The following is a 24,847-nucleotide window of genomic DNA, read 5'->3' on the forward strand; positions in this document are numbered from 1 at the left end:
TTTCCTCAAATATTTCTGTTTGTTTGTTTGTGTGTGTGTGTGTGTGTGTGTGTGTGTGTGTGTGTGTGTGTGTGTGTGTGTGTGTGTGTGTGTTCATAGTGTGAACTCTGAGAAGCACTTCTTGTTGTCCGGCACATTCAGCTGAATGAAAACCCAAAGCCATACACGCACCAGTGAAACCCAGGAGACAAATTCAGAAAACTCACATCACCTGACTCATACCGAGTATTTGACCTAATCCTCGCTTTATCTTAAACTGTCATGTGACTCCCAGCATGACAACGCTGCTGGTTCTGACAAACACCATGTTTCTTGATCCTGACCCCCAGAAAGACGGATTAAATTTCTCCTTCTAAGAAGTGATCTCAGCCCCTTTAGGGTTTCTCTCTGGGTGAGCAGATAAAGTTACACCTCAGGTGTCGTTTATTCTTCCTAGTGTCTCGATGTGACACAAACAAAGCGTAGTTGTTTTTGACAGTTTTAAAGTCGACCGTGAGAAATATTCATGCTCTCATGGAAAGCTTGTGTTAAAAGGAGGCAGAAACCAGATTTTGAGTGACGAAGGCTTAATCGGAATTTCTAAATTGATTTTAACTCCACACTAAAGAAAACAGGAAACCAGGAAACTGTTACTATATGAACTTACAGTCTTGTTACCTTTGAAATTGTTACCAGCTGTGAGACCACCGGCAGTCAGATGCCATCTTCAAAGAAACTTTAGTGCATGAAGATGGTGAAAAAAACGATAATAAGACTGAGTCGGCATTCACATTAAATCTGTTTGTGATAATACAGATGATCACAGTGATCACCTGTGACGACATAAGCTGTTGTTGTTTACATATACAGCATCCAGAAAGAAACTGAGAAAAACAGAAATTCCTCCATGCACAGTGACGTAGTTGCTGCAGGACGGCATCAGCAACCTTTTAAAAAGATACACAAGTCAAATATAACCAGATGGCAGCCAGCTGAGTCGAGTCCCTAATGCAAAGACACATATTGCAGACAAGTTGTGCTCATCAGTGGAGGCTGACTCAGATTGCAATGTGTTGGCAATCTGTCTGCATTCATAAATAAGACAGCAAATATCAGCAAACTTGTGACTGCAGTCGCTACAAGTCATCGTAGTGACAGTCAGTGATTGTTTGATTGGTTGCCCCCTGCCAGGTGACCTGTGCAATCAAGTGGGTGCTGCATAAGCAACCAGCAATTTTCCTAGACACAAACTGAGCCACAGTGAAACGCCTCAGTTGGCTCCGTGCAGGCGACGCCGCGGTGCAAGGCGCTGTCAGGTTGTCCATCTGTGCCAGTCCGGTGATTTGATACCTCAAATTTGTGTCTTGAACTCAAAGGTTAACTGATTATATGTTGGTGGTCAAAGGTCAAGATCACCTTACAAACCAAGCTTTTGGCCATGACTTCAGAGGTCACATGCTAATTATTACAAAATTTCACACAAAGGTCTAATGGGATAAAATGACAAAGCGGCGATACTTTATATCCAAAAGGACAAAGGTCAGCTTCACTGTGACATCATACTGTTGTGCAAAAACACTTTTGTGGTCATTACACGGCAACCATAACTCAGGAACAGAAGGGGCGATGGTGACAAATTGCATTTGGTCAGATGCTGATTTGGCAGCACTCATATTTAATTTCGTAGGGCTTCATTACACATTATAGTCCAGACAGACTGCAAGATTTTTACTATAAAATCTTCCCAGTGGATTAAAACGCAACATAAAAATATATATTTAGAAAAAGTTTGATGTTAAGATGACACTCGGAGAAACATTTGAAAGTGTCTCTTGAAAGCTATAGGCTGGTTATTGCACACACACTCATACACAGAGAAAAGGGTCTTACTCTGGTTTTTGTGTGAAGTGAGAGGCCGGCTTTGATGCTAATTAAGTGATTCAGAAGTTCTAGTTACCAAACATCCCTTGAAAGCTACACGTTTTAGCTTTAGCAGCGGTTCCCCTTTGCTACCTCAAAAAGCAAAGTAACGGTCAACTTTTTCAGCCCTGGAAATTATTTGTCAGTTAATCCACCGGTGGGAAGACTCTCCGTGCAGCGCAGCTTTACAATCACAGCCAATTTTAAACCCTTAAAGAGTGCGTCTGAACTTCAAAAAAAGACCAAATTAAGCTTACTGGTTCTGTGAGGTTTTGTATCCTGCTTTGCAACTCTCCTCCATCTCTTATTTCAGCTCTTTTTTCTCCTTCTCTCTCATCCCATCTAGTCCTCGCTCGCCTCAGTTCTATTTCCTCTTTTTTCCTTTCTGTCTTTCTTGCTCATGCACCATCTTTCCTTTATTCTCCCCCTTTCCTTTCTCTCTCTCTCTCTTCTATAACCTCTCTCTCAGCGGGTTTCTTTCACTGTGAGTTGACAGAGTATTGAACTTTCAGACAAACCCTTTAATGCAGGATTAAAGATATCATGGCAGGATTAGCGCTCTGCCTTCTCTTCCCCACCCTTGCACCCTCTCTCCTCTCACTTTCTACCACCCCTCTCTATTTCACTCCATTCTTTCCTCCAATAATGCCTTCTTTCTTATCCCCTCTCTGCCCCTGTAATTTCCCCCTCTCCCTCTCCATCTCTTTCTCTCTGCACTCAACTTCGGTCTGATCTTGCCCCGATAAAAATGCCGCATCCTAGCAAATACACCCACTTAACACTCCCCGCCCTTTGTTCAAGTCACCCAGGCACTGCATAATCAAGGCTTTGCATTCTCTGATCCAATCTGAACGCATGGCATGGGCCTTTGCGTGTCAATGTGCAGCTAATGCTTGTGATGTTTGCATAAATCAAAAAAAGAGAGAGAAGAGTTACAGTAAGTTAAGTAATTTATAAGAAATGAAGCCTTTAATTGGTTGTTTAAATATTAACACACAGCAAAATGTTAAAGCTAAAGTGGTTTTTGCCTGATTTATTTTCTTACCTTTAAATAGCAGCGAGGCACGAGAGTTTGAGCACACTGCCCTGTAGAGTAAATAACCCCTGCTTCTGTTGTTAGGTCTGTCAAGCTCTTTGTTCTCTCCAAGTTTACAATGATTTTAGGCAAGCGCTATAATAAATTAGCTCTAATTAAAGCTGAATAAGCAAAAATGTTCTGCTTCAGTCCTCAGAAGACTTTGAATGCTTCCAGTTTTTGTAATTAATTCTTCTAAAGTGCTGCAAAACACATTTTAAATATGTATATAATAAGCTAAATTTCCCCTTACAAACAGTCTGGATTTTCACACCTTAATTATAGATGTGAAAGACGTGCAAATAAAGAAGATATCAAATGCTGCCATCTTTTTTAAAGCAGGTATTTCAGCCACATTTGGAAACCTTTTCAGGATCCTGGTGGAAAATTCTGTCCAAGTAGAATTAGGAATGAAACCACAAATTAGAGTCCAACTAAACAGTCATTTTAGTGTTAATATTATCAATTAAGATGAGGAGAATTTAAGCCTTTTCTAACATAAACGACTATTAGCATACGTTTATTACTGGTTTATTACCAGAACAAAGTGTGTTTGCCTTAAATAAAACTCGTTATTATTAATAGGAAAGTTAGCCAAGCATGTTAGTGTTGCAGTTCGAAGTTATAATGTTTAAAAGAAAAGTGTCCGTTTTACTGCTTCACTGTGCGGAGACGCTCAGAGCTTGACAGACCTGCCATGCTTACTCACTCTGACAGGGGTGAAGTGAACGTAGATCTCTAAATCTGAACTCTTTAATGCAGTCTGCATGCCTGCCTTGCTCATCTACTGAGCAAACCAGTAATGTGTCCTCCTGCCCTCCAGGGGGTGCCATATCTGGAATGGAGCCCACAGTAGACACAGTGGTGGTGCAGCCAGTCCCTGCCTTCTGGTACTATGTGTTGGCGGGAGGCGGTGCTCTCTTGGTGCTGGTCAGTATAACCGTGCTGGTGATACTGTGCTGCCACCGGTACCACTGGGCGACCAAGAAGACCAGCAGTAGTCATCATCATTCGGTGACGTACCGCAACAACCAACTGCCATATCAGCAAGGTCGCCAAAACTGGTACCAGAGCCAAAACCCAGGCTGTAATCTGATCCATAGCCCTAACCAAAACAACCTGAACCCGAACACCGGGCCGAGTCTGGAACCCATGCTCACCATATCACTGGAGAAAGATGACAGCTACGACTCCCAGTGTTGAAAAGGCCCATCTGAATTAATAGTATGTTTTTCAAATGAAGCGATCAAGGGGTGCGAAAAGAAGCCGTATTCAGCATAATCACCACTCTTCACTGATGAGGATCTGCACAGAGGCACTCCAGTGCACGTTGCTGATGACTGATCTAATTAACTGATCGGCGTACACTAAACTGGTAGAAAGAAGTCCTGACATTAAACTGTACCCCTGAAGAGCAGATGACAGAGCTTCGGTTGTATTTCTGATGGCTGAAGAGGGCCTGATAACGACACTGTAGGGCGGTTTTTTTTTATGTCGAGCGTATACTGGCTTCTACACCTGAACCCTGAAAGCGAGCTGGATTATGACCACAGTAAATCACAGTAAAGGTAGTATGAATAACAGCCCTTGGACAACACACTGCATTTACATGCAGCGTACAATGTCAGGGTTGTAACAGCATATCCCCCACCTTCAATAAATGTCAGAGCAGGATCTGTCTGTCTGCCCCACTCTGATCTGCAGCTTGGACATTGCCTGTCTCCAGATACCCGTCAGACAGAGGAAGGATTTACACACAGGTAGAAAAGACACGCTGTGTTTGTGTGCAGCATTAAGAGTGATGGCTGCTTCTCCGGGACTGAATGAAGCCCAATTTTATTTGCCCACGTGTGTTTGCAAGACTGAGATAGTGACAGAGACAGATTAATAACAAAAAAACAGGAAGAAAGGAAGAATTAGTGTTGCCCGTCCAGCTGTGACAGATAGACAGCTGCACATCCACCCTGCAGCTCTGAGACGGCTTACGTCGCATCACATCAGCTGAAACACGCGCACCAATATATGCACGGACACTTCTGAGATTTTCAAGTCTCACATGTTACTTTGAGTGTGTTTTTCATTACATTCTGGATATGCCTTTTTAAAAAATGTGCTTTAAACCTATAACCTCCGATATGAGGTAGTGCCTCGGTGTCCAGTAAGAGTCTGAATGGATGCAGTTTTACTCTACAGTTTGTTGCCTGGATCTCATGGATACTCTGATGCCTGTCTGTAAATGTTCAAACTAAACACCCGTGTATGTCTTGCACACATTAGGTTGGGTGAATGAAACAAAAAGAAAAGAAGTACTATCGTGCATCATTTGAATGTGGAATATTGTTTTTCTTAAATCTCTGCAAATACAACAATCTTAAAGTCTTTATTTTCTGCACATAATTACCAATGCTTTTTTTGTTTCTAACACATCGAACACTGGTATCCAGTCCAATAAATGAGACCAAACGTGCTTTGATAAAGAGCATTTTACAAACTGAAGCCTTTTGGAAAATCATTTATCTGCTTAAAGACTGCAGACTGATTCTAGTGCAGCAACACTGTAACTTTTTATTTGTGTGTTTTCTGTTAGGGGTGTAACGATTCTCCAGATCCACGGTACAGTTCATGTTTCTTTTGAATTAACGAGAAAAAGCAGGAAACATGTTTTTGACACGATTACCTACCTTCACAGGACATCACTGGACGGGAGGATTAGGGCCACTGAAGAAAATATTTTTGGGTCGTCACTTTTTCATCTTCAGTGGGCCTAATCCTCTCCTGTAGGTAACAGCTGTCCCCACACTAACCTGCTTTTAACCAGGTATTATCAGCTCCACATGACTAGCTATCATAAGCACTACAAAATCATGTCTATTTAGCACATCGTTACAGGATGCAAGTTACCAAAACTATCTGTCAGCTGCTAATATTCATCCCATATTTGCAAACGCATGCTGTTTATACTAACACAAAAATGCTCCAGTAAACAGACGCTCATGTAAACTGTGGATTTTATAGCAAAGCTTGGCTAATGTGCCAGACGTGACCCTGCAGTTAGCAGGAGATCCCTGTGTCTGTCTGCCATGGCTGTCACGTAATCCTCCGGGTCCATCTGTATTTACAGTCTTGCACTGAGTTGATGCACTTAACTTTTACATGATCTCAATATCGTATCAATAACAAGATGAGAGCGCGGCATCGCTGAGGTCTAACGAACGAGGCCGTGGATCTATCGCAATTCTGAACTGTTACACCCCTAATCGGCATCTGTCACTGCAGTGATGGTCTGTGTAGTGGATATAAAAAGTCGACACACCTGTTAAAATTTCAGGTTTTATTGAGACCGAGATAATTAATTTCCAACATTTTCCATCTTTAATGTGACCAACAGTTTATCCTGTACAGTTCACATGAAAAACAAACTAAAATCCTTAAAAGGAGGGAAATCTCACATTTAAAGTAAGCTGGTTGCATCCCACAGCATTTAGTCTTTTGGGGGTAGCATTCTGTCAGCATGGCACATCGTAAATTAACATTATTGACCCTCTCCAAATCTGTCAGGTTGTGAGGGTATCGCCTGTGCACAGCCCTCCTCAGGTCACCCCACAGGTTTCCTTTGGGTTCAACTCTTCTGGTGACGATATTTTTGATGACTTGGTGAAATTCATATCGATCTAGAACGTTCTAGCAGATGCCTGAAGGTTTCGCACCAATGTTGATTGGTATTTTAGACTGTTCTTTATTTCCTGCACCTTGACTACCATTTATTTAAGTTCCCCAGTGCCAGCTGAAGAAAAACAGCTCCAAACCATGATGCTGCCACCACCGTGCTTCACACTGGGTCTGTTTTGGTGATGGGCAGTTTTTGGACTGTGGCCACAGAGTTCAGACCGTAGAACATTTTCCCACATGCTTATGGAAGAAGTGAAGGATGCAGAGGTTGTATGCAACCATAACCCCTGTTACAAAAGGACGTGCAACCACATTATTTCATTATTTATTTATTTATTTATTCCCTCCGAAACATTTTCAGTTTGTTTTTAAATTGAAAGCTCTCACCCCCAAACGGTCACGACAGATGGCCCCGCCCATCCCCGAGCCTGGTGCTGCTGGTGGTTTCTTCCTGTGTAAAGGGAGTTTTTCCTTCCCACTGTCACCAGGTGCTTGGTTATAGGGGATGTCTGATTGTTGGGGTTTTCTCTGTATTATTGTAGGTCTTTATTTTTGACTATAAAGACCTTGATGTGACTATTGTTTGAATATAAACAACATTGAAATGAATTGAATGTTTTATCTTGGTCTTACTTGGCATTTTAACAGGACTGCTTTTATAAGTTTGATTGAATATTTAATCAGCAAGTGTAACATGATGCATTTCTGATTAGCGGTTTCATGTTTTTGCAGTGTAGAGAACATTAGCACTTTTCTTCTTAATTTACTTACATTTACTGTGAATCTTTTCATAAGTTGAGTAATGTTTTTTCTATCCTTTCTGTGTTGCTGGTGTACACTAGTCACACAATGGTTGTTTTTATACTTGCTGACTAAAAATTATATTGATTCTGCACACTGAGATGAAAAAAACTATTCGGTGTCATTTAGTGTTTTGAAAGCTTTGAAAGCTGTTTTAAAGCTTCTAGTTTGAATAAGATAGGAGCGCATAATAAAGCAAATCTAAAGTATTAACATGTTTTATGAAGAATGTTCACATGATGTCAGAAAAAATCTATCTAGATTGTGAAGTTGACGATGTATCAGAGTGGACTTCACAGCATCTCTACCCCCCTACATCATTTTGTTCATGCCCAAATCCCTGAGCCTTTTTATCAAAACCCACTTGTTCCTGTTCTACTCCTTCCCTTCATTGCAAATCCTCCCAGTGAAAAACACAGGAGAGAAAATGAGAAGCAGAAATGGAGGGGAGCAAAATCTCTCAGAGGAGAAGGGCCCATTAAGCGAGCCCCCTTTTCTCCAAAGAATGTGCCCAGAGATGGAGGGAGATGAAAGAAGTAAAAGAAAAAATGCTCTCTATACTTTCTAAAGATAGATCTTTCTTTTACTCTAAGAGGGAGGCTAACAGGGAGGCAGGTTGGGGTTTGGATTGAAGGAGAGAGAGAATAGACGGAGGAGGGCAGGTTGTTTCAAACACAAAAGCAGATGAAAGAAGTCTTTTGGCAGAATAGACAGCGTGATGAAGCCTCACATATGCACTGCACACACACACACACACACACACACACGCACAGACGAGCAAACGCCATCTAACCACCGCAGACCTCTATTAGCCAAGAACCCAGATTTGCAGCAAGCTCTCAAAACACCGTTATCTAAATCATTGTTTCATGCATTTTTTTCCACATCGCAGATATTCCCCATATTGACTTATTTCATCATGCTGCATCTTATAAAATGCTGTTTTGTGCCTTAGTCAACAAGTATTTTACTTATTTTGTGCTTGCATATCCATTTTCAGTGTGCCGAGCCCCTCTCCCTTCCATATCAATCGACTCGCGTATGATTTACACATTATATGACTCATTCTAGCAGCCTTGTGCCATAACCCAATCAATGTGGGGCTGGATTCAAATAGAGGAATGATATACGGGTGTATTTATGTTGTGCTACCCGTGCACTTTTCCCTTGCGCTCTCTCTCTCACTCTCTATCAAACTTTTTGCAAGTTTCTGGCGTCTTTTCATGCGGCCCTTTTAAATCAGCCTCCCTCCCTCCCTCTCCCTTCTCCATCACAGACTACTTTGAAGCCTTTTAATATTTCTAATTAGATAATGGAGCTGATTGCATTCATAAAGCCCTGCGGTAAGCATTTCTAGCCCTGAGGCCATCTCTATTTTTTCTCTCTTTCCTCCTCCTCCTGTGGAAATATTATCGTACAAGCACTCTAAGAGGTCCTCGGGCCCCTCTGGAACAGCGAATGGTGCCAAAGAGCCATCCCTGTCTCTTCCTGAATAAAAAAGATCCTTTTTTATTTTTCTCTTTACTAATTGGAGAAGGGAGATAAAATGGGGCTACGGGGAGTTTTAATCTCCTTTCAGATCCATGTGATGATTCTTCTCAGGATCCTCGCCCGAGGGCTTTCAGCCAGGATCATTAGAAAGCGTTCAGCAGTCATCCAAAGAGCGTCCAAACCTCTGGTTTTTATCCTGATTTTTTCTTCTTATCTTTCTTTAAGTGATTTAATGTTTTGTCAATGCTTGCAGTGAAAAAGGAGAATTTAGAGCGTGGAGGGTCTGCAGTCAGGCAGCAGATTTACAGACGTGTCGTCTTTTGCATTTCAGTAGGAACCTTTAAAACATAATTACAGCACGGCTACCGGGTTCATTAACTTCCGAATAACTGCACTGTTTCTACATCTAATTACACGAGAGTATTAATTCATTAAAGTCTGCTGCCGACGCTCTCTTTAATCACTTTTTAGTTTTGCAACCTTTCATGCTTTCAGCTTGATTGTAAATTTAGATACAACCACACGTTGAGATTTTATCTTACTTTAGTGTATAGCTTTGTTTTTTATTTCTTAATCAATTAAATGTTTCTTCTGTAAATCTGTTGGAAGCAGAGAGGCTTGATCATTTTGAAACACGGCCTCAGATGAAGCTGAATTTAGTTCACTCGCTCCGCCTGAATAAAATCAGCCTTGAGGCTGTAAACTTCTTCATCCCTGGTCTAAGCCACATTGTTGTTATATTGCTTTTGTGCACTTTCTCTGCCTCTGTCAAGATTTGATGGTTGTCTTTCAATGTCATGCACTTTGAGGACATTAAATATTGATGTCAGTCAAATAACTACATTTAGAAACGCTCCACTGTTCACTTAATTGAATACACTCAATTAGCATAGGATTTGTTTGTCATTTTAATATTTGAAACGAAATTAAAATTTGGTTAATTCCTTTAGTTTGTTCTCTAATTGGGTTTGAAAATCAATTTTTAGAAAACCGTTTTCGTCCACGTCTTTCATTTAAACTCAGTCCTACAATATTCATGAGCGAATAGTGCAGCAGGTGTCATTTAAAGGAATTCATCTCTCTGTAAGCTTTGAAGAAAATATGCAAAGTTTGTAAATGCAGTTTATTGAAGGTGTAATCGCAAGATGCCAAAACTGTCTCACCGACGAACGACTTTATCTAATTGAGGAAATGAAGCTCTGTGTCTTTTTTTCATATGTTCTAAATTAGTTTTTCACCTTTTATCTTCTGAATATCTATTACAGTTTCACTTCATAATGTGTTTTTGATTCCTCTGCCCCGGCAGTAAATGATTATCAGCTGCTCACATATTGCTCCATTTATTTCTGGGGACTGTAATGTCAATTTCCTTGAATAAAACTGAAGAAGAATTGAGCCCTCTAAACCTCCAAAGCCTTGCACTCTGGCCTGCCTCAAACATTTAAAGTGGTATTTTAGCTTGTTGAATTTCACGGTCTTGGAATAAAAAGAAAATAGATTGTGGTGAATGTGAAGGTAATAAAGGTAATATTTTTCTATGAAACTGTTTTGTGTGTCTTCGTTTTTTTAAAGTTCAGCCTCCACTCGCGTCTTTCCTCTTGACTTTCTTTTCATTTCTAAGCAAATAAAAAAAGAGCACTGATGCTTATCACATAATGGAAGTTGCTGGCTTTACGCAGGTAGTCTGGGAGAAGAGTTCAGTAAGACTGGATGTTGTTTTTCGCTGATAGACCGAGCGCGGAACAAAACAGTTTGGAGGAGCTTTCTTCCCTGATCTCTTCAGAAAGTTTAAACTCTTTGAGCTGTTTGATACCCATCTACAAATGCAGCGCAGACACGGAGCGACGTTATCGCGGCGGGACTCTCGAGTAGCTCCAGACGGTTTAGATTAATACTGTTATTCTTTCTGTCTCTTTAACAGATCCCAGGCCAATAGATTTCGAAAAAGATCCTGTTTTCAACCACAAGCCCCCCATCAACGAAGGTGAGGTTATCCTCCTCTCTCCTCGCAGCCTCGGGCTATACTGGCTGTTTTACAAGTCTCACCCAAAGACAAGTGAAATTGCTCTTTAAGGACAGGCATGCCTATGGCTCCTCGCTCACTTGTGATTCCTCCAGAAAAGAGCCCGTGGCAACGGTGACAGACAATCTCTGCTGTGTGTGCAAAGAAAGGAGACGAGTGTGAGCGAGCTGGCAAAAGTGCATGTCTGCGTGTGCATATGGTGTGCGTTCTTCCTCGTCCTCCTCCTCTTTCATGTTCCACGGCAGACAAAGTGAGACAGACAGCTTCCTTCTGGGCACCGAGAAAAACATCTGTCTGTAACAATCACAGATTACATGTGTGTGTGTGCCCACTGCTCCTTGTTTCTTTCAGCCCCTTGACAGAAACAAGACGAGAGTACTCGGCTTTTAGCTCGCTAAACAAGTCTGTTTACTGTCTGTTTACAGCTTTCCTGCTTGTCTGCAGTGTGTTCTTCCATAAAACACTCCAAATGCAGCACGTAATTGCGGATTGGCTCGTTCGTGTGTACACATTCATTATTCGGATTAGCCCGATTGCCTTACTAAGTAGGAGTGCACACTTCAGCGCTCACCACATGCACCAGATCGTACCTTTAGAGTAATTAATTGCATTACGTTTTCCAAAGTTGCTAATCAATAACAACTGTGATCTTGAATACATCAGCTTGCTAAGATTTCCTATTTTCTCTCCAGACTATGTGTTCCCAGGGTGGCCATCCTCCTTCTCCACCCCCTCCTCCAACATGGACCCCCCCTCCGTCACCTTGGTGTCAGAGAAGGACAAGGATAACGCCTGGCTGTACACGCTCGACCCGATCCTCCTCACCATCATCGTGATGAGCTCGTTAGGCGTCCTGCTGGGAGCGGTGTGTGCGGGATTCCTCCTCTACTGCACGTGCTCCTACAGCGGGCTCTCCTCGCGCTCCTCCACGACACTGGAGAACTACAACTTTGAGCTGTACGATGGGATCAAGCATAAAGTTAAGATGAACCAGCAGAGGTGCTGCTCAGAGGCATGAGGACACAGAGGAGAACTCTGGAGAGTGATGGTGGGGGAAGACGCGAGCCCCCGCAAAAGTCATCTTGTTCTCAGACAATACGAAAACGAAGCACTATCTGTAATCTCGACCCCCGTGTCCCCTACCTAATGCCCCGCTACCCCTTGCTCTGATGTCTAACGGGGTCAACCCGGAGTTTCCCCGACTGTCTATGTGCCAGTGGGAACTTGTGATCTTTATCTCCCCTACAAGCTACGAGGCCTAAACTAGGGGAACATGTGACCCCCGTCTCCCCCCGCCTATAGTTCATTTTCTCCTCTGCCTGCAGGAGAGAGCCTGCTCGATTCTAAAAGCCTGTGATTGAATGAAGGAATGAAAGAAAAAAAGAGTATTAATGATCGATCTACCATTGAATATTACCCACGAGCCACTGGGATGACATCGAGAAGAATGGACTACAGCAACTGTGACAATCTAGACATTTGGACTACAAATGGCAGCACAGTCTGGGCTGTTTGGCTAAAGTGTTGGTATTCTTGGGATTCTTGATGAAGAAAAGAATTTGATGATCCGCCCTCGTGACTGACGCAGACGTGAAACTTCAGCTCGAACAGCAGAAGCATGTTCCACAGGGCACCAGTGGGTCGGTTCAGTGGGTCGGTTCAGTGGGTCATTTTTGACTGAAATCAACACATATCAAGTGAATGCCTAACCCCCCCCCCCCAAAAAAAAAGTTTAAAAAGATATGAACCACCCAACTCAAATGATCTAGATTTCTAATGGCAAAGAAGGAAAGGAGTATGAAAAAGGACATTTTCTTTTCTTTTTTTTGGTTTGTTTCTGAAAGTTTTAGATATGAGTTCTGTGAGTTTTTAACGTCCATTAGCCTGCCATGTGGCGCTCGCTCGCTCCTTTGTCTGCCCTCGGTCTGCGCTTCGTGAAACCAGTGGCATAGAAGAGTAATGGTGACTGTTTTTGTTCTGTTTTAGACTTGTGTCTCTTTGGGGAAAAAAAAAAGGTAAAGAAAAGCCAGCTTCAGTTCGTAGCCGCCCTGTAGAGCTCTTATGCCATTTTTTAGCCTTTTATTTTAGCATTGTGTTGGACTCCACGGTCTTAAGTGTTCTTTCAGTCCTTTACTAGCTATTTTGGCACATTTTCCATTACAGATTATGAGTCTTTACAAAGAGTAGAGGAAAGATAAAGTAAGGCAGAAAATCAGAGGTTTATCAAAATCTAACATGCTGTTATGGAGTCGTGCTTTAGATTCAGTATTCTAGAGTTTGTTTTTGGTATATATCTATATTTTTTTGCTTTCCAAACTGTATGATGCCCAAATGATGGACAGACACTGTGTGAACAAAATGTCAGTGATTGTTTTATTGCAACCTATGGATTGCCAAAGAGCTGTGTATGTGCACGGTAGGGCTGCGGGGATTAAGAGTGATGAATCGTCACGCCGCTTATCCACCACTCTTAACTTTACCCTTCTAAACAAAGGCCGCTCAAAGATGAAAGACGAAGAAAGACTACAGGAGGAGAACGGAAATCGCACCGTCGACTTTTTTGGACACACAATCGAGCCTTAAGCTAACTACAGTATACGCTGTATCGGAGGACAGCCATCGAGGAGGGCCAGTGCTGCTGGAGAGACTGATAAACAGGAGGAGGCACACACACACACACACACACACACACACAGGTAGAGAGGAAGACCGAGGCAAAGACAAATAAATGGTTGTGCTTACATGCAAGTGCCAAACATGTTATTCAAAAAAAAAAACCTAAGCAATCGATCATTTAGCCCAAACTGAGCCTTTCTTACCTTTCTTAAAGGTATCTTCGACTGCTGATAGCATCCCAGGTGTGTTTCTGCTGTTGTGTTTCTATTTTGTTTGTATTTCATGCACGCAATTGAGTCACAAAATAAAGAAATGTTATTGGTGGCAGTAATAAGGCAAAACATGTGGTGAGACTGCAAAAGAAAAAGCAGGTAAACATGCAAATTTTACAAAAAACACAGGTTTTAATTTGTGATGCAGCACGTGAAAAGCAGGATAAAGATGCAGCTTTTATCACAAGTTTAATCATTTATGAATGTGCTGCAAGTGAATATATCTAACTGAATCACTTACAATAATACAAAGAATGGACAGTTTGACATTTCTAAAAAAGAAACCATGTTTGGTTGGAGTCCTGCCGACTCGAGCACGGCTTTAATATTCCCCAAAGTGCTCTACTTTATTATTAACATAACAAAAACATGCTGATGTTAAATATATCTGCAAACTTTGTGTTCAGACAGAGAGAAGTTTGGGGAAGTATAGATTTTTCTAATGCAAACTTCACCTGTGTTATTCTGTGTATGGATTAAGAAATTACTGAGCATAATTAATATTTTTTAATAGAAGAAAATCCATCCAAAAAGTTTTAACTGGGAACATTAAATCAAGTTTGATCAAATTAATATCCAATCCAGTTATTCTGTGCATGTGAGCGTATCCAAAGACGTGAAAGTAAAGAGCAAACAAAGTAAAACAGAAGATGAGCGGAAGGAGGACAGAGACACACATGACTTCAGACTGGAGGACTAAACACTGAACTCCGCCTCTTTCTTTCACCGTGCTCGTTCTACTACAGATGAAACTTTAATCCTAGGAAGTAGGTTTTGATTTTCTTTTGAATCTGTGAAATATCACATTGTTGTCTTCTACAGTGTAAACTCAAAGCGCAGAGGAAACGGGGGGGGGGGATGAAACGGGTCGCGCTCGGTGAATCTTTGCCTGCAGCCCCCATTCTTTCTCTCTGTCTTCCTCTCTCCTCTCCACTTTAAAGGGCACGCATCGATATAGCCAGGAGGACTATTAAGGAAAAATAAACAAAGAAGATGAAGGGAATAGTAAAAGGTGTTGAAAGAGAGATGAAGAAAGGGAACAATGGAGGGAGACGGAGAGTTTTCTGTCCATCTAACTGTGTTTTCATTGGACTGTTTTCCAAGTGCCTTGGAGCTCTCTCATTATGTCTCTCTTGCTTGCTCTCTCTCACTCTCTCTCTCCCAACTGATATCTTACTCTCTCTGTCACACACACACACACACACACACACACACACACACACACACACACACACACACACACAAACATGAATTGTAAGCAGTGACTAGAGAATATATTACAACACTTCTATAGAAACAATGAGACACACACACTCATGAAGTTCTCTCTCCTCCTGCGTGACTTTACTCACTCATTCCTTCTGGAAGTCCAGATAGTATTACCTCTTCTGTCTCGATGGACACACACACACACACACTAATGACAGACACACACATATGTACACTACATCAACACAAACCTACGGCACTGGCCAGATTATTCAAACTGTTGTTTGTAGACTTTGTACAGAAAAATTTCTTTTTTTAATGTTATTATTATTATTATGATTATTATTATTATTATTATTATTATTTAATAAAGGCTAAATAACAAGTTGTCTGGTGTTTTGACTTTATTTATATACATATGTATACATACATAACATCAGTAGACTCAGGAAAAAGACATTTCCATCACATGTGCAAAAGTCTTGAGCCAGCGTCTCTATATTCTCTGTATTTTGCTTTTTCCAAGGATGCAGACTCATTTAAATTGGTCTTCAGCTGAAGGGCTGTTAAAAGTTTTTCTTTGGGCACTGGCTTTTCCCCCCACTCATGTTTAGTCTAGTCCTCCTGCCTGAGCATTTTCAAAAGTATGTCTACTTGCTTGTTAAGACAATTAACTCTGAACTATAAATCATTCAGGGAATTAAAAAAAAAAAACTAAGATGGGGTGAACTGGTGTTTTGTCTACACATAAAACCCAGAAATCTTAGCAAGGAAGAAATTTGAAATGATATTTTCAGGCACCTAAAAGTCACGTCCTTAAGAAACAGGAAAACACCAGCAAGGACCTGAGATCTGCATTTGGACCTTCAGCTGATCCATCTGCTGTTCACTGAAGCCTCATCAGAAATCATCTCAGCAGAAAGGCAGCTGTCGAGAAGCCAAGTTACACAAATACTGGACTCAACTAGTTTGTCATGATTTGCTGGGCAGCTAGTTTATATTAAGAGATCATTCAGATAGCCTGAGAGAGATTATTAGCATTCCAGCTGGGAGCCTGGCTCTCCATCCTTCTCTCCAACTGTGGTTACTCCTGGTGTAAAAACAACAATAATAATGTCTCTATTTTGACATTATTAAAGTTTAATTTTGCATATTATGCTAACATTTGTTAAATTTTATTAGGCACAGCTGCAGCTGATGGATCGTTCACTAGCTCACATGCATTTTATTATTGGGTATTACATCACTGAGTGGTCACCATAGACAGATCAGAGCTATGCTGGCTGTTATGTATGAACACCTCCACTTGTTGGACGTGCTGCAGCAGGATGAGTGGAGCAAAAGCAGGGCTGAGCTTCACCAAAAGTAACTGAGCTGCTGAGAAGTGAAGAGGACGCAGAGGTCAGAAGGTGTTATGAACCACAGACGTCTGTGAGCACGTGAACGAGCCAACAGACGGTCGAGAGAAACCAGCGCTGCCTCTCCTGGTTCCTACGCTCCCCCTCGCCCTCACCTCCACTCGCTCCTCCACCCTCACACTCTTTGTGTCTTAGGGGTGTTTTGGAGTTTGTACCCGTGAGAGGGCAAAGAAGGAACGATCAAAGATTCTCTTCATTTAATCGAGTCGTGAAAGCTTGCTCCTAATTAACACGCACCCATGAAAACACACACACACCAAAGCACACACGCCTGATGGAGACTAGCTGGAAGATCACAGCAGGAAATTTGTCTCCCACTCAAATAATTTATCTTAAGAGCGAGAGTACTGATGGGCCCAAAGTGACAACAGTTTTGGATAACTGCCTTACAGTTGGGCACGGCATGGATTGTGTGCAATTACAAGAGTGTGTGTGTGTGTGTGTGTGTGTGTGTGTGTGTGTGTGTGTGTGTGTGTGTGCGCGCATCATAAAGCACCAGATTCAAGACGGAGGCAGCACACCAGCAGTTTATGTGAAACCACAGTGAGAGAAGGTCCAATATAGGAAAACCATTTTTCCTGCACTGCCCAACATCCCTGACCATCTGCTCCACTTTATACTGTTTTTAATTGGCTGTAACTCTGTGCAGTACGACTGAAGTTTGCTCTTAGCCTCATCTAATTAGCTCAGAGAGCCGTTACCACTGACCTGTCAGCATCAGCATTTTCTTTTTCTTCTTCTTTCTTCTCATTGCTCCTGCCCTCATTTATTCATCACTCCATCATTTCACTGTTTTTCTTCTTCTCAGGAGACCGACCTGGTTCTCACGCTTTCTGCTGACATAAAAACACACAACAGCACACGCATGAACACAAGAGTCAAAGTTTCTGCACGAGCACTGAGTGAACACTCTTGAACAGAGGCTCAAGTGCACCAGTGTGAACGTCTGCAAGCCTGTAGATTCACACACACACACACACACACACACACACACACACACACACACACACACACACACACACACACACTTTGTACTCACACTTCAGGCGTGTCTCTTGTGGTTGGCATTTGCTGAGAGTGTAACCTACTAACACAGATTTTAACTCTCAGAAGCACGAATCACTGATCACACACACACGACATATTCCATGTTTCATCGTTTTGTTTCTCTTGATCAAAACCAAAAGTTTCAGCATGAGTGGAACTGGAGCTGTTCTGGTGATTGATAGCAAGGCAATAAATCAGACAAAGAAAGCGGGAACAAAGAACATTTTAAATAGTAATAATATGTTCATATGATATTGTTTGATAGTGCTCAAATTATTTTTAAAAAATAAAGAAAAAGCCAATTTCAAGCCAATTTGTCTTAGACTAATTAGAGCTTTAGAATAGATGTTTTTTAAAGTTTGGTGCTATTACAGAGCAAAGCTCAGTCTGGATATCCGTCTCTGGCTTTTATAAGTTTGCATTTAGATGTCATGGAGGCAGATGCCCCACAAGTGGTACCTAACTTCTTCTTTTTTCTCTTCTGTGCTGAATAGCATGCATCAGCCAACTGGCAGCCCTGTGAATACAGTAAGTCTGTGTTTTTACTAGAAGACAGTAAAACTGAGCTGCTAGGTGAACCGACTCTGCATTGCATAAAACTGTTCCAGCTGTTGGCTCGGGTTGCTTACGTGCATAAATCCATACTCAAGGATCAAATGGACGAGCAGAAATCCAGCGGCTTTGGGAACATTTTCCCTTAACCCACCACGGCAGCAACAACCCCAGTAAACAAAATCATATCAGTAAAAAGAAGGTGCATTAAATAGTTCAATATTTGGCTGTATTACGACCTCACACAAAGCCCCGTGAGCTTGCATTCTTATGTGTGTGCAGAGCAGCGATGTGCACTGTGCAGAAGGACATTTATCCTTTTCAGCTTTGTTGGAAGTGCAGATAAAAACATGTATTATAACTGTTCCCTTAATAGCCCTCAGAATAACTTCTCATTTATAGACATAATCATTTCCATTGCACTTTATATGATTATCATATCGACTGAATGAAGCTGCAATGATTTTTTAGAGGAGTGGACAGAACAGAAAAGGATATTTAAAACAATGCAGTAGAAATCTGATTTGCATGCTTTAGTCTCTCTTGCTAAATCAGATTTTGTCATTTTGTAGTGGACAGAAAGGAAGTTAAGTGCAAAATATTTTCTTTACCATATAAAATCAATTCCTCCCCACCTGGGTGGGCGCCTGGGTGAGACGGTCTTGGCAGCTTCCAGCACCCTGCTCTGCTAATGTCCCAAACTCACTGGCTGCACGCTGCTAAATCAAATTATGTTTCATCAGACAAAAGCTTTTCTTTTTTTCCTCGCTACACATGTCCAAATAAGATTGCTGTAAATCTAATCACAGCATAAGGTTTATTGCTTTCTGATTTCTGGCTTTTTATTTGTTTGGCCTCCTGCCGGGTGCTGGCAAGTGTGCCTGAAAAAGTAGCCAAATTAAAAAGTTGCAGTAAACCGACTCACCTGAGTGAATTGGTTGTGTGGAATTAAATGTTTTTTGTCTTTATGTCTCTTTTATAACAAAAACTAAGCTAAAATGCAGAAGTAGTGAGTCAAAAACAAAGTACACCTGGACTGCAACCAGGTGATGCTAATCACATGTACTAATTAATCGATCATCAGTAAGTGTGGGCACCTGGATGAAAGCAGATGTTTTGGCAGTTTGGAAAGACATCTGAGAGAAGCAACTGTTGCTGCTCATTGATCTTATCAGGGTTATAAGGTCATTTATAAACCGTTAAAATCCATCATTGTGCAGTAAGAAAGATTATTCCCAAGTGGAAACCATTCAAAACAGCTGCCGATCCGGTCTTTAAGTGATGACGTGTGAACTCTGGTTCCTGGTCCAAACTACAAGGCTCTTGTGTTTTTAACATGTTTTAATGTTTTGTATCTTGTTCTATTTAATCTGATCACTGTCGGCCTCTCTCGGTTTTTATTACCACTGTTCATTTTAAAGCTCAGTTTTTAAAACCTTACAATGTAACTACACCCCAGCCCATGCAGCGGTATGTTAAAGACTAACCTCATGTTGTGGATGGATTATCCCAGTTGTTCTCCTGACTGAAGTTTGGTCCGTTTACAGCAGCAGTCCCCAACCGTTTTTGCGCCGTGAACCGGTTTATGTCCGACAATATTTTCACAGACCGGCCTTTAAGGTGTTGCGGATAAATATAACAAAATAAAACCAGTACTGGTACCAAAAACAAGAGAAGATTTATTAATAACACACAGGAAAAGATCCAGGGAAACAGAGTAACCATAAAAACGCTAAAAACTGATAAAAAACCCTGAAAACCATGAATTTCACACCTGAGCCGCAACTCTCACGGCCCGGCACCAAACGACTCACGGACCGGCCCGGGGGTTGGGGACTGCTGGTTTACAGCATCCTGCCATGCGATTGCATTTGTCCCTAACCATCGGGAACCCTCACGTTAACTTTTATCGAGTGGAAAAAAGTTAGCGTTCATCCTCCAGCTTCACTGTGTTTATGCTATGCTAACATAGCTGTGTCGCTAGCGATCACGTAGCACATCATTATATACCAGCTAGCCCAACTTCAGTAACCCTACAAACGTCACTGCTGTTTAGTTTTCTGTCTTCATTTATGTTGGAAGTGATAGCAGAGCTGTACGTTTGAATGTTTCAGAAATCTCTCAGTCAGAACATGCTATATCATGTTTAGGTGGAAGCTAGCGAGCTAACTTCCTGCTAACTTCTAACTCAGTTAGACTTCATAAATTCCGTTTTCATGGATGCCTGGATGTTAAACTTAATAGTTAAACCTAGTAAAGCAGCAACGCTTCTCATTTTATTAAAGATGAAAGAATTTAGACAGTTTGTAACTCTCAGTGATGCCGCAGTGTTCGTTTGACTTTGGGACCTGAAGCGAAGTTTGGACCCAGAAACGGCTAATGACGTCAGACTTAAAGATCCCAGGAGTGGACGTCCCAGCCAATTCAGCCGGAGGTCAGACCGTGCACTGCTCAGAGAAACTGAGAAAAACCCCCAGAGCTCCATCTCAGACTCTACAGACCTCAGTTAGCATGCTAAAGGTCAAAGACAGCACAAGTAGAAAAAGACTGAACTTGTTTAGAAGGGTTTCCAGTTGACCAATAAGCTGTTTCATCAAAACAAGATAACTAAACAAAAACTAACGCACGAGGACAGAAAACTATGCCGAAATGTGCTGACACTTTCATTAACAAATGAAAATGAGATGAAAATACTCTGGAGAGATAAGAGCCAATCAGAAGTAGCCTCCTTGTGCAGAAAAGTCAGATGCGCACATTCGATGAATTAGATCCCCGTTTCTCACGAAAGCATGACAAAACGTCAGTGCTTGGGAGGAAGAAAGAGCAGACACATGGACACATTTCATAAATGATCTCAAGAAAACTTTGCAGACTGTGTGGAGCAACTCACTGATAAAACACGACAGTCTGAGACTCGATTTAGTCTATATGATCTCGTGATATTTAGTCAACTAAAACTAAAATATTTAGATGCCCAAATCATGACTAAAACTATGATTTGCTGTTAAAATTAAGCCTCTGCTCTTTGTGTAATTTCTTTTCTCCATGACTGCAGATCGCATCATTCATTGCATCATTCTTCTTCTTCCTTTACCACCTGTGCTTTTTCCCAACATGTCTTCCACCATTTGCTTCTCTCTTACTGTAAATCATCTCAAACATGCCTCCCTCGTTCCTGCATCGCTTCTCTTATGAAACATTTTATCACAAGTGTCTTCTTCACCTGCTGCTTCCATATTTCATTTTTTATCCCTCTTGATTAATTCGTGAACGTGCCATCAGTCACCATTACAGCAAGCACATTCTGCTGCGATGATATCAGTCTTTCCGTTCAGTAGCCTTTGGCTTATCTTAAACTGCTGCTCAGCCACAAACACTTGTGCTTTTAGAGGCAGTTGTTGACATTAAGACTCTTCAGCAATCCGAGGCTGTGGTTTCTCCCCTCGGAGGACTGTGTGTGTGTCTGTGTGTGTGTTTACTTAATAATGAAGCTCAAGCCTCAGTGTGATTGCAGCAGGAGTCACTCGCACACATTCTCCTCAGATATGGAACATACTCAAATGCCTGCAAAATAACATGCTGTACAATACACACAGGCCTGCCTGCTGACTCCTTATCCCAGAAATAGCAGCAGTAACCCTCAAGAGGGCCGCGCAGTGGTCTGCCACAGAGCCAACTCTTTCATCTGGGTAGGTGGCACAAGTGTGAGCGCATACGTGTGTGTTTGTGTGTTTCTGCGTGTGCGTTTCAGGGGGTGTTGTTGGCACCAGCAGCCTGTGTTTGTACTTCCTCTCCTAACCCACACAACCAACTTTACCTCACTGCAAAGGCTCGTACCCACACATACCTGTCAATATGTGTTGGATCAAACTCGATCTTCCTACTGAGCAGCCTCTCACTGCGTGTTCGCTTCAATGTTGCACAAAATTGGACTCTGGTTTAGCTCTGGTTCTCAGTATGGTGGGGAAGGGTGCCCCCACTGGACACTCACCTGTTTGTCTCTGATTATGTTTGTTAAAATAAACACTTGGAGGAAGTCTGCACGGCTCTACGTATGAAAAACTGTGTGTGTGGCCGGTGCATAGAAACAGTATATAATTTCACTGATGTGAGGCAAAAAGCTCTCGAGGTTATGCTTAAGTAATGAGCAGAGACGGCTGTTTAAGTATGTCACCAATTAAATCTGTTATTGAGCTTTCTTTTCTTGCTCAGATTTAAAATGATGTACAGAAAAAAACACAAACCATTCTCTGCCTTTAGACATAACTTATCCTACAGACTTTAAGCTTTAATTCTAGAGTATTGACATTATTAAACCCCGATCCTTTTGTCCCCATGATAGAACAGAGAAAACCGACTCATAGTGTGTTAAAACATTTATATTTCTTTTAATTCAATCATCTTCCGGAAGAGAGAGACCCCTGCACAGCTCAAATGCCAGTTGCAAGAGCTCTAACATTAGAATCATAAGCTGTGTCTCATATAGGTGTTATTTTGGTACTTTACACGTCACACAGTCTCAAACATTGCTTATATGGAAAGTTCCTCTTTTCTGTGTCTTATCTATTGACCCTGTGCACGAGAAAATGCTAACTTCCTGGTTTGAGACTGGATGTGGGGTTGTACATTTCCGGTAGCTTTACTTTGCGGTCAATCGCTACTGCGAAGATATACTCCAAAATCATGTCCAAAACTCGAAAACGGAAAGATCGCGTTAAGTTACAAAGAGGAGAAGGTGGGAACACTCACCACTGTTGTGTCATAAAAAATCTAATGATCAATTTTGACGTTTAAAGAGTTTAGATCGATCAGTTGTTTACATCACTCAACACAAGCAGAACTGCATTACTGCATGCAGAAGACATTTAAACAGGCAAATGTTCAGCATTCAAACTACAGGTGAACAATAGTCAAACCAGATGTTTCCCCATTATGTTGATATCAGCTAGTCAAGTACACACCTACACAGCATGTTAACAAACCGTGAAAAAAAGCCACACAAAAAAATGAACGATTGCTGGTGAGGGTTTCTATACATTAGTATTTACGAAGGGTGTGTTGTGACTTACCTTCAAAATTACAGTGGTCCCTCGCTATAACGCAGTTCACCTTTCACCTCGCTGTTTCGCAGATTTTTAGTGCAAGTTTGCATGCTTTTTTTTTTTACATCACATTGTGTCCTGCGTCCTGATCGCTGCAGACGATCTCCTCCGTGACGTCTCTCCTGTACAGTACAGAATCGCTGCATCGATCGCTAGCAGTGTGACTCTGAAATGCAGTACTGGATGTCCACGATGTCCACGCGTCAAAAAATAAAACTGGCTACTTGATTTCACCCATCGCTGGTTATTTTTAGAACATAACACCCGCGATAAACGAGGGACAGCTGAGAAATATAACATTTGAATCCCTTTTCTCTTTTGCCCTGAGGTGCGGGCGAAAAATATCGACAAGTCGATGAACATCATTTACAGATATATTGGGTAAATGCCCAAAACATCTATAGAAATGTAAATCGCCGCTTGATTCATTCATTTGCTTAACTTGTTTTGGACCGTAAACAAGGCACGAATAGGACACCGGAAACAAAGCTCCCCACAGGAGTTTCCGCACCGGAAGTAGCATATGCTAACGTGCACATAGTCAATTAATATGCCTGTGCACTAAAACTTCCTGTTTTTCAGTCTGGCTGAGCACTTAGTTTGTGAGTCAAAGGTGGCCTTGCTCTACAAGCCTTCATTATTAAAGTACATAAAACAATATAACAGGAAAATAAGGATACTAAGGATATTGATTTCCTGACAAAATATAAACTGGAGACAGAGTTTGCAGGAAATGTTGCGACCTGTTTTCAAGGCATCAAATGTAATTGGACAGTGATCAAAAGCTGCTTCATGGACAGGTGTGGGCTATTTATTCATCAATAAAGCAGCTAAACTGTCTCTAAACCATTCCAAGTTTGGCGTCTGCATTTGGAAGCTGTTGCTGTCAACCCACAACATGTGGTCAAATGAGATCTCAGCACAAAAAAACCCACCAAAAAACAGGAAAAGCAGGCCATCCTTAGGCTGCAGAAACAAAATGATTTAGTGAGATAACAGGGAACATTAGGGGTGGCCAAAAGTATTCAAACAATTACTGCACTGGGGAGTTGTGCAGCACAAGCACAAACGCGTCTGAAACATGATGATATATGATCACAGCATCATAAAGAAGACCACTTCACAACATCCAGCCACATGAAGAGCACTCTCCATAAGGCAGACATATAATTCATTACAACAAGGTCCAGCCAATCATCAGTGTCAATAACAGACTGAATGCATGAACAAAAACCTCAGTCCAGCATTTTTTATCAGGTTCCTACTATTCAGGTTCAGTAAGTTCACTTTAACTGCAATAAAAACTTTTTACACTGAATGACGTGTTTCAATTTTAAAATGTAACTTATTGTTTATTCAAAATTAAACACTCAAACTGATCTGCAGTTATCGCTAAATAATAATTCAATTCAATTTTATTTATACGGTGCCAAATCACAGCAACAGTCGCCTCAAGGTGCTTTATATTGTAAGGTAGACCCTGTCACGGTCTGTGGAGACAGGCCGTGCGGTGGTGTGTGTGATGGACCCAGGTGCGTACACAAGTTAGTAGACGGGAGTGAATTTAACAGAAAGTGAGCCTTTATTATGGCTGAGACAAAGTGTACAAACAAAGCAGGGATAGAGTGACCAAACTAGACTATAACTAAACTGGGAAAACTAATACTGTGACA

General features: G+C 41.5%; 1 protein-coding gene and 1 long non-coding RNA gene across 7 annotated transcripts in view; one reads left to right on the forward strand and one right to left on the reverse strand.

Annotated features, from left to right (window-relative positions):
* Window positions 1-12,006, forward strand: part of LOC116327826 (neuropilin-2-like) — a 95,353-nt gene extending 83,347 nt beyond the window's left edge. For 4 of the 5 annotated variants that reach the window (XM_031749493.2, XM_039600087.1, XM_039600085.1 and 1 more), the window contains 2 exons: window positions 10,857-10,919; window positions 11,651-12,006. In XM_031749493.2, coding sequence (XP_031605353.1) covers window positions 10,857-10,919; window positions 11,651-11,976 — 389 coding nt within the window. In that variant the 3' untranslated portion in view covers window positions 11,977-12,006. The other variant, XM_039600086.1, reaches the window with a different exon arrangement.
* Window positions 12,007-14,695: 2,689 nt separating this feature from the next.
* LOC120433600 lies at window positions 14,696-19,612 on the reverse strand. 2 transcript variants are annotated; one of them, XR_005608655.1, is made up of 3 exons: window positions 19,560-19,612; window positions 17,182-17,309; window positions 14,696-14,813 (listed from the first exon to the last, which is right to left on the reverse strand). It is a non-coding gene; the product is annotated as an uncharacterized LOC120433600 (long non-coding RNA). The 2 variants fall into 2 exon arrangements; XR_005608654.1 differs by lacking the exon at window positions 19,560-19,612 and adding an exon at window positions 18,684-18,788.
* Between the last annotated feature and the right edge of the window lie 5,235 nt (window positions 19,613-24,847).

This window comes from Oreochromis aureus, linkage group 16, assembly GCF_013358895.1.
Source record: "Oreochromis aureus strain Israel breed Guangdong linkage group 16, ZZ_aureus, whole genome shotgun sequence".
Lineage (NCBI taxonomy): Eukaryota > Metazoa > Chordata > Actinopteri > Cichliformes > Cichlidae > Oreochromis > Oreochromis aureus.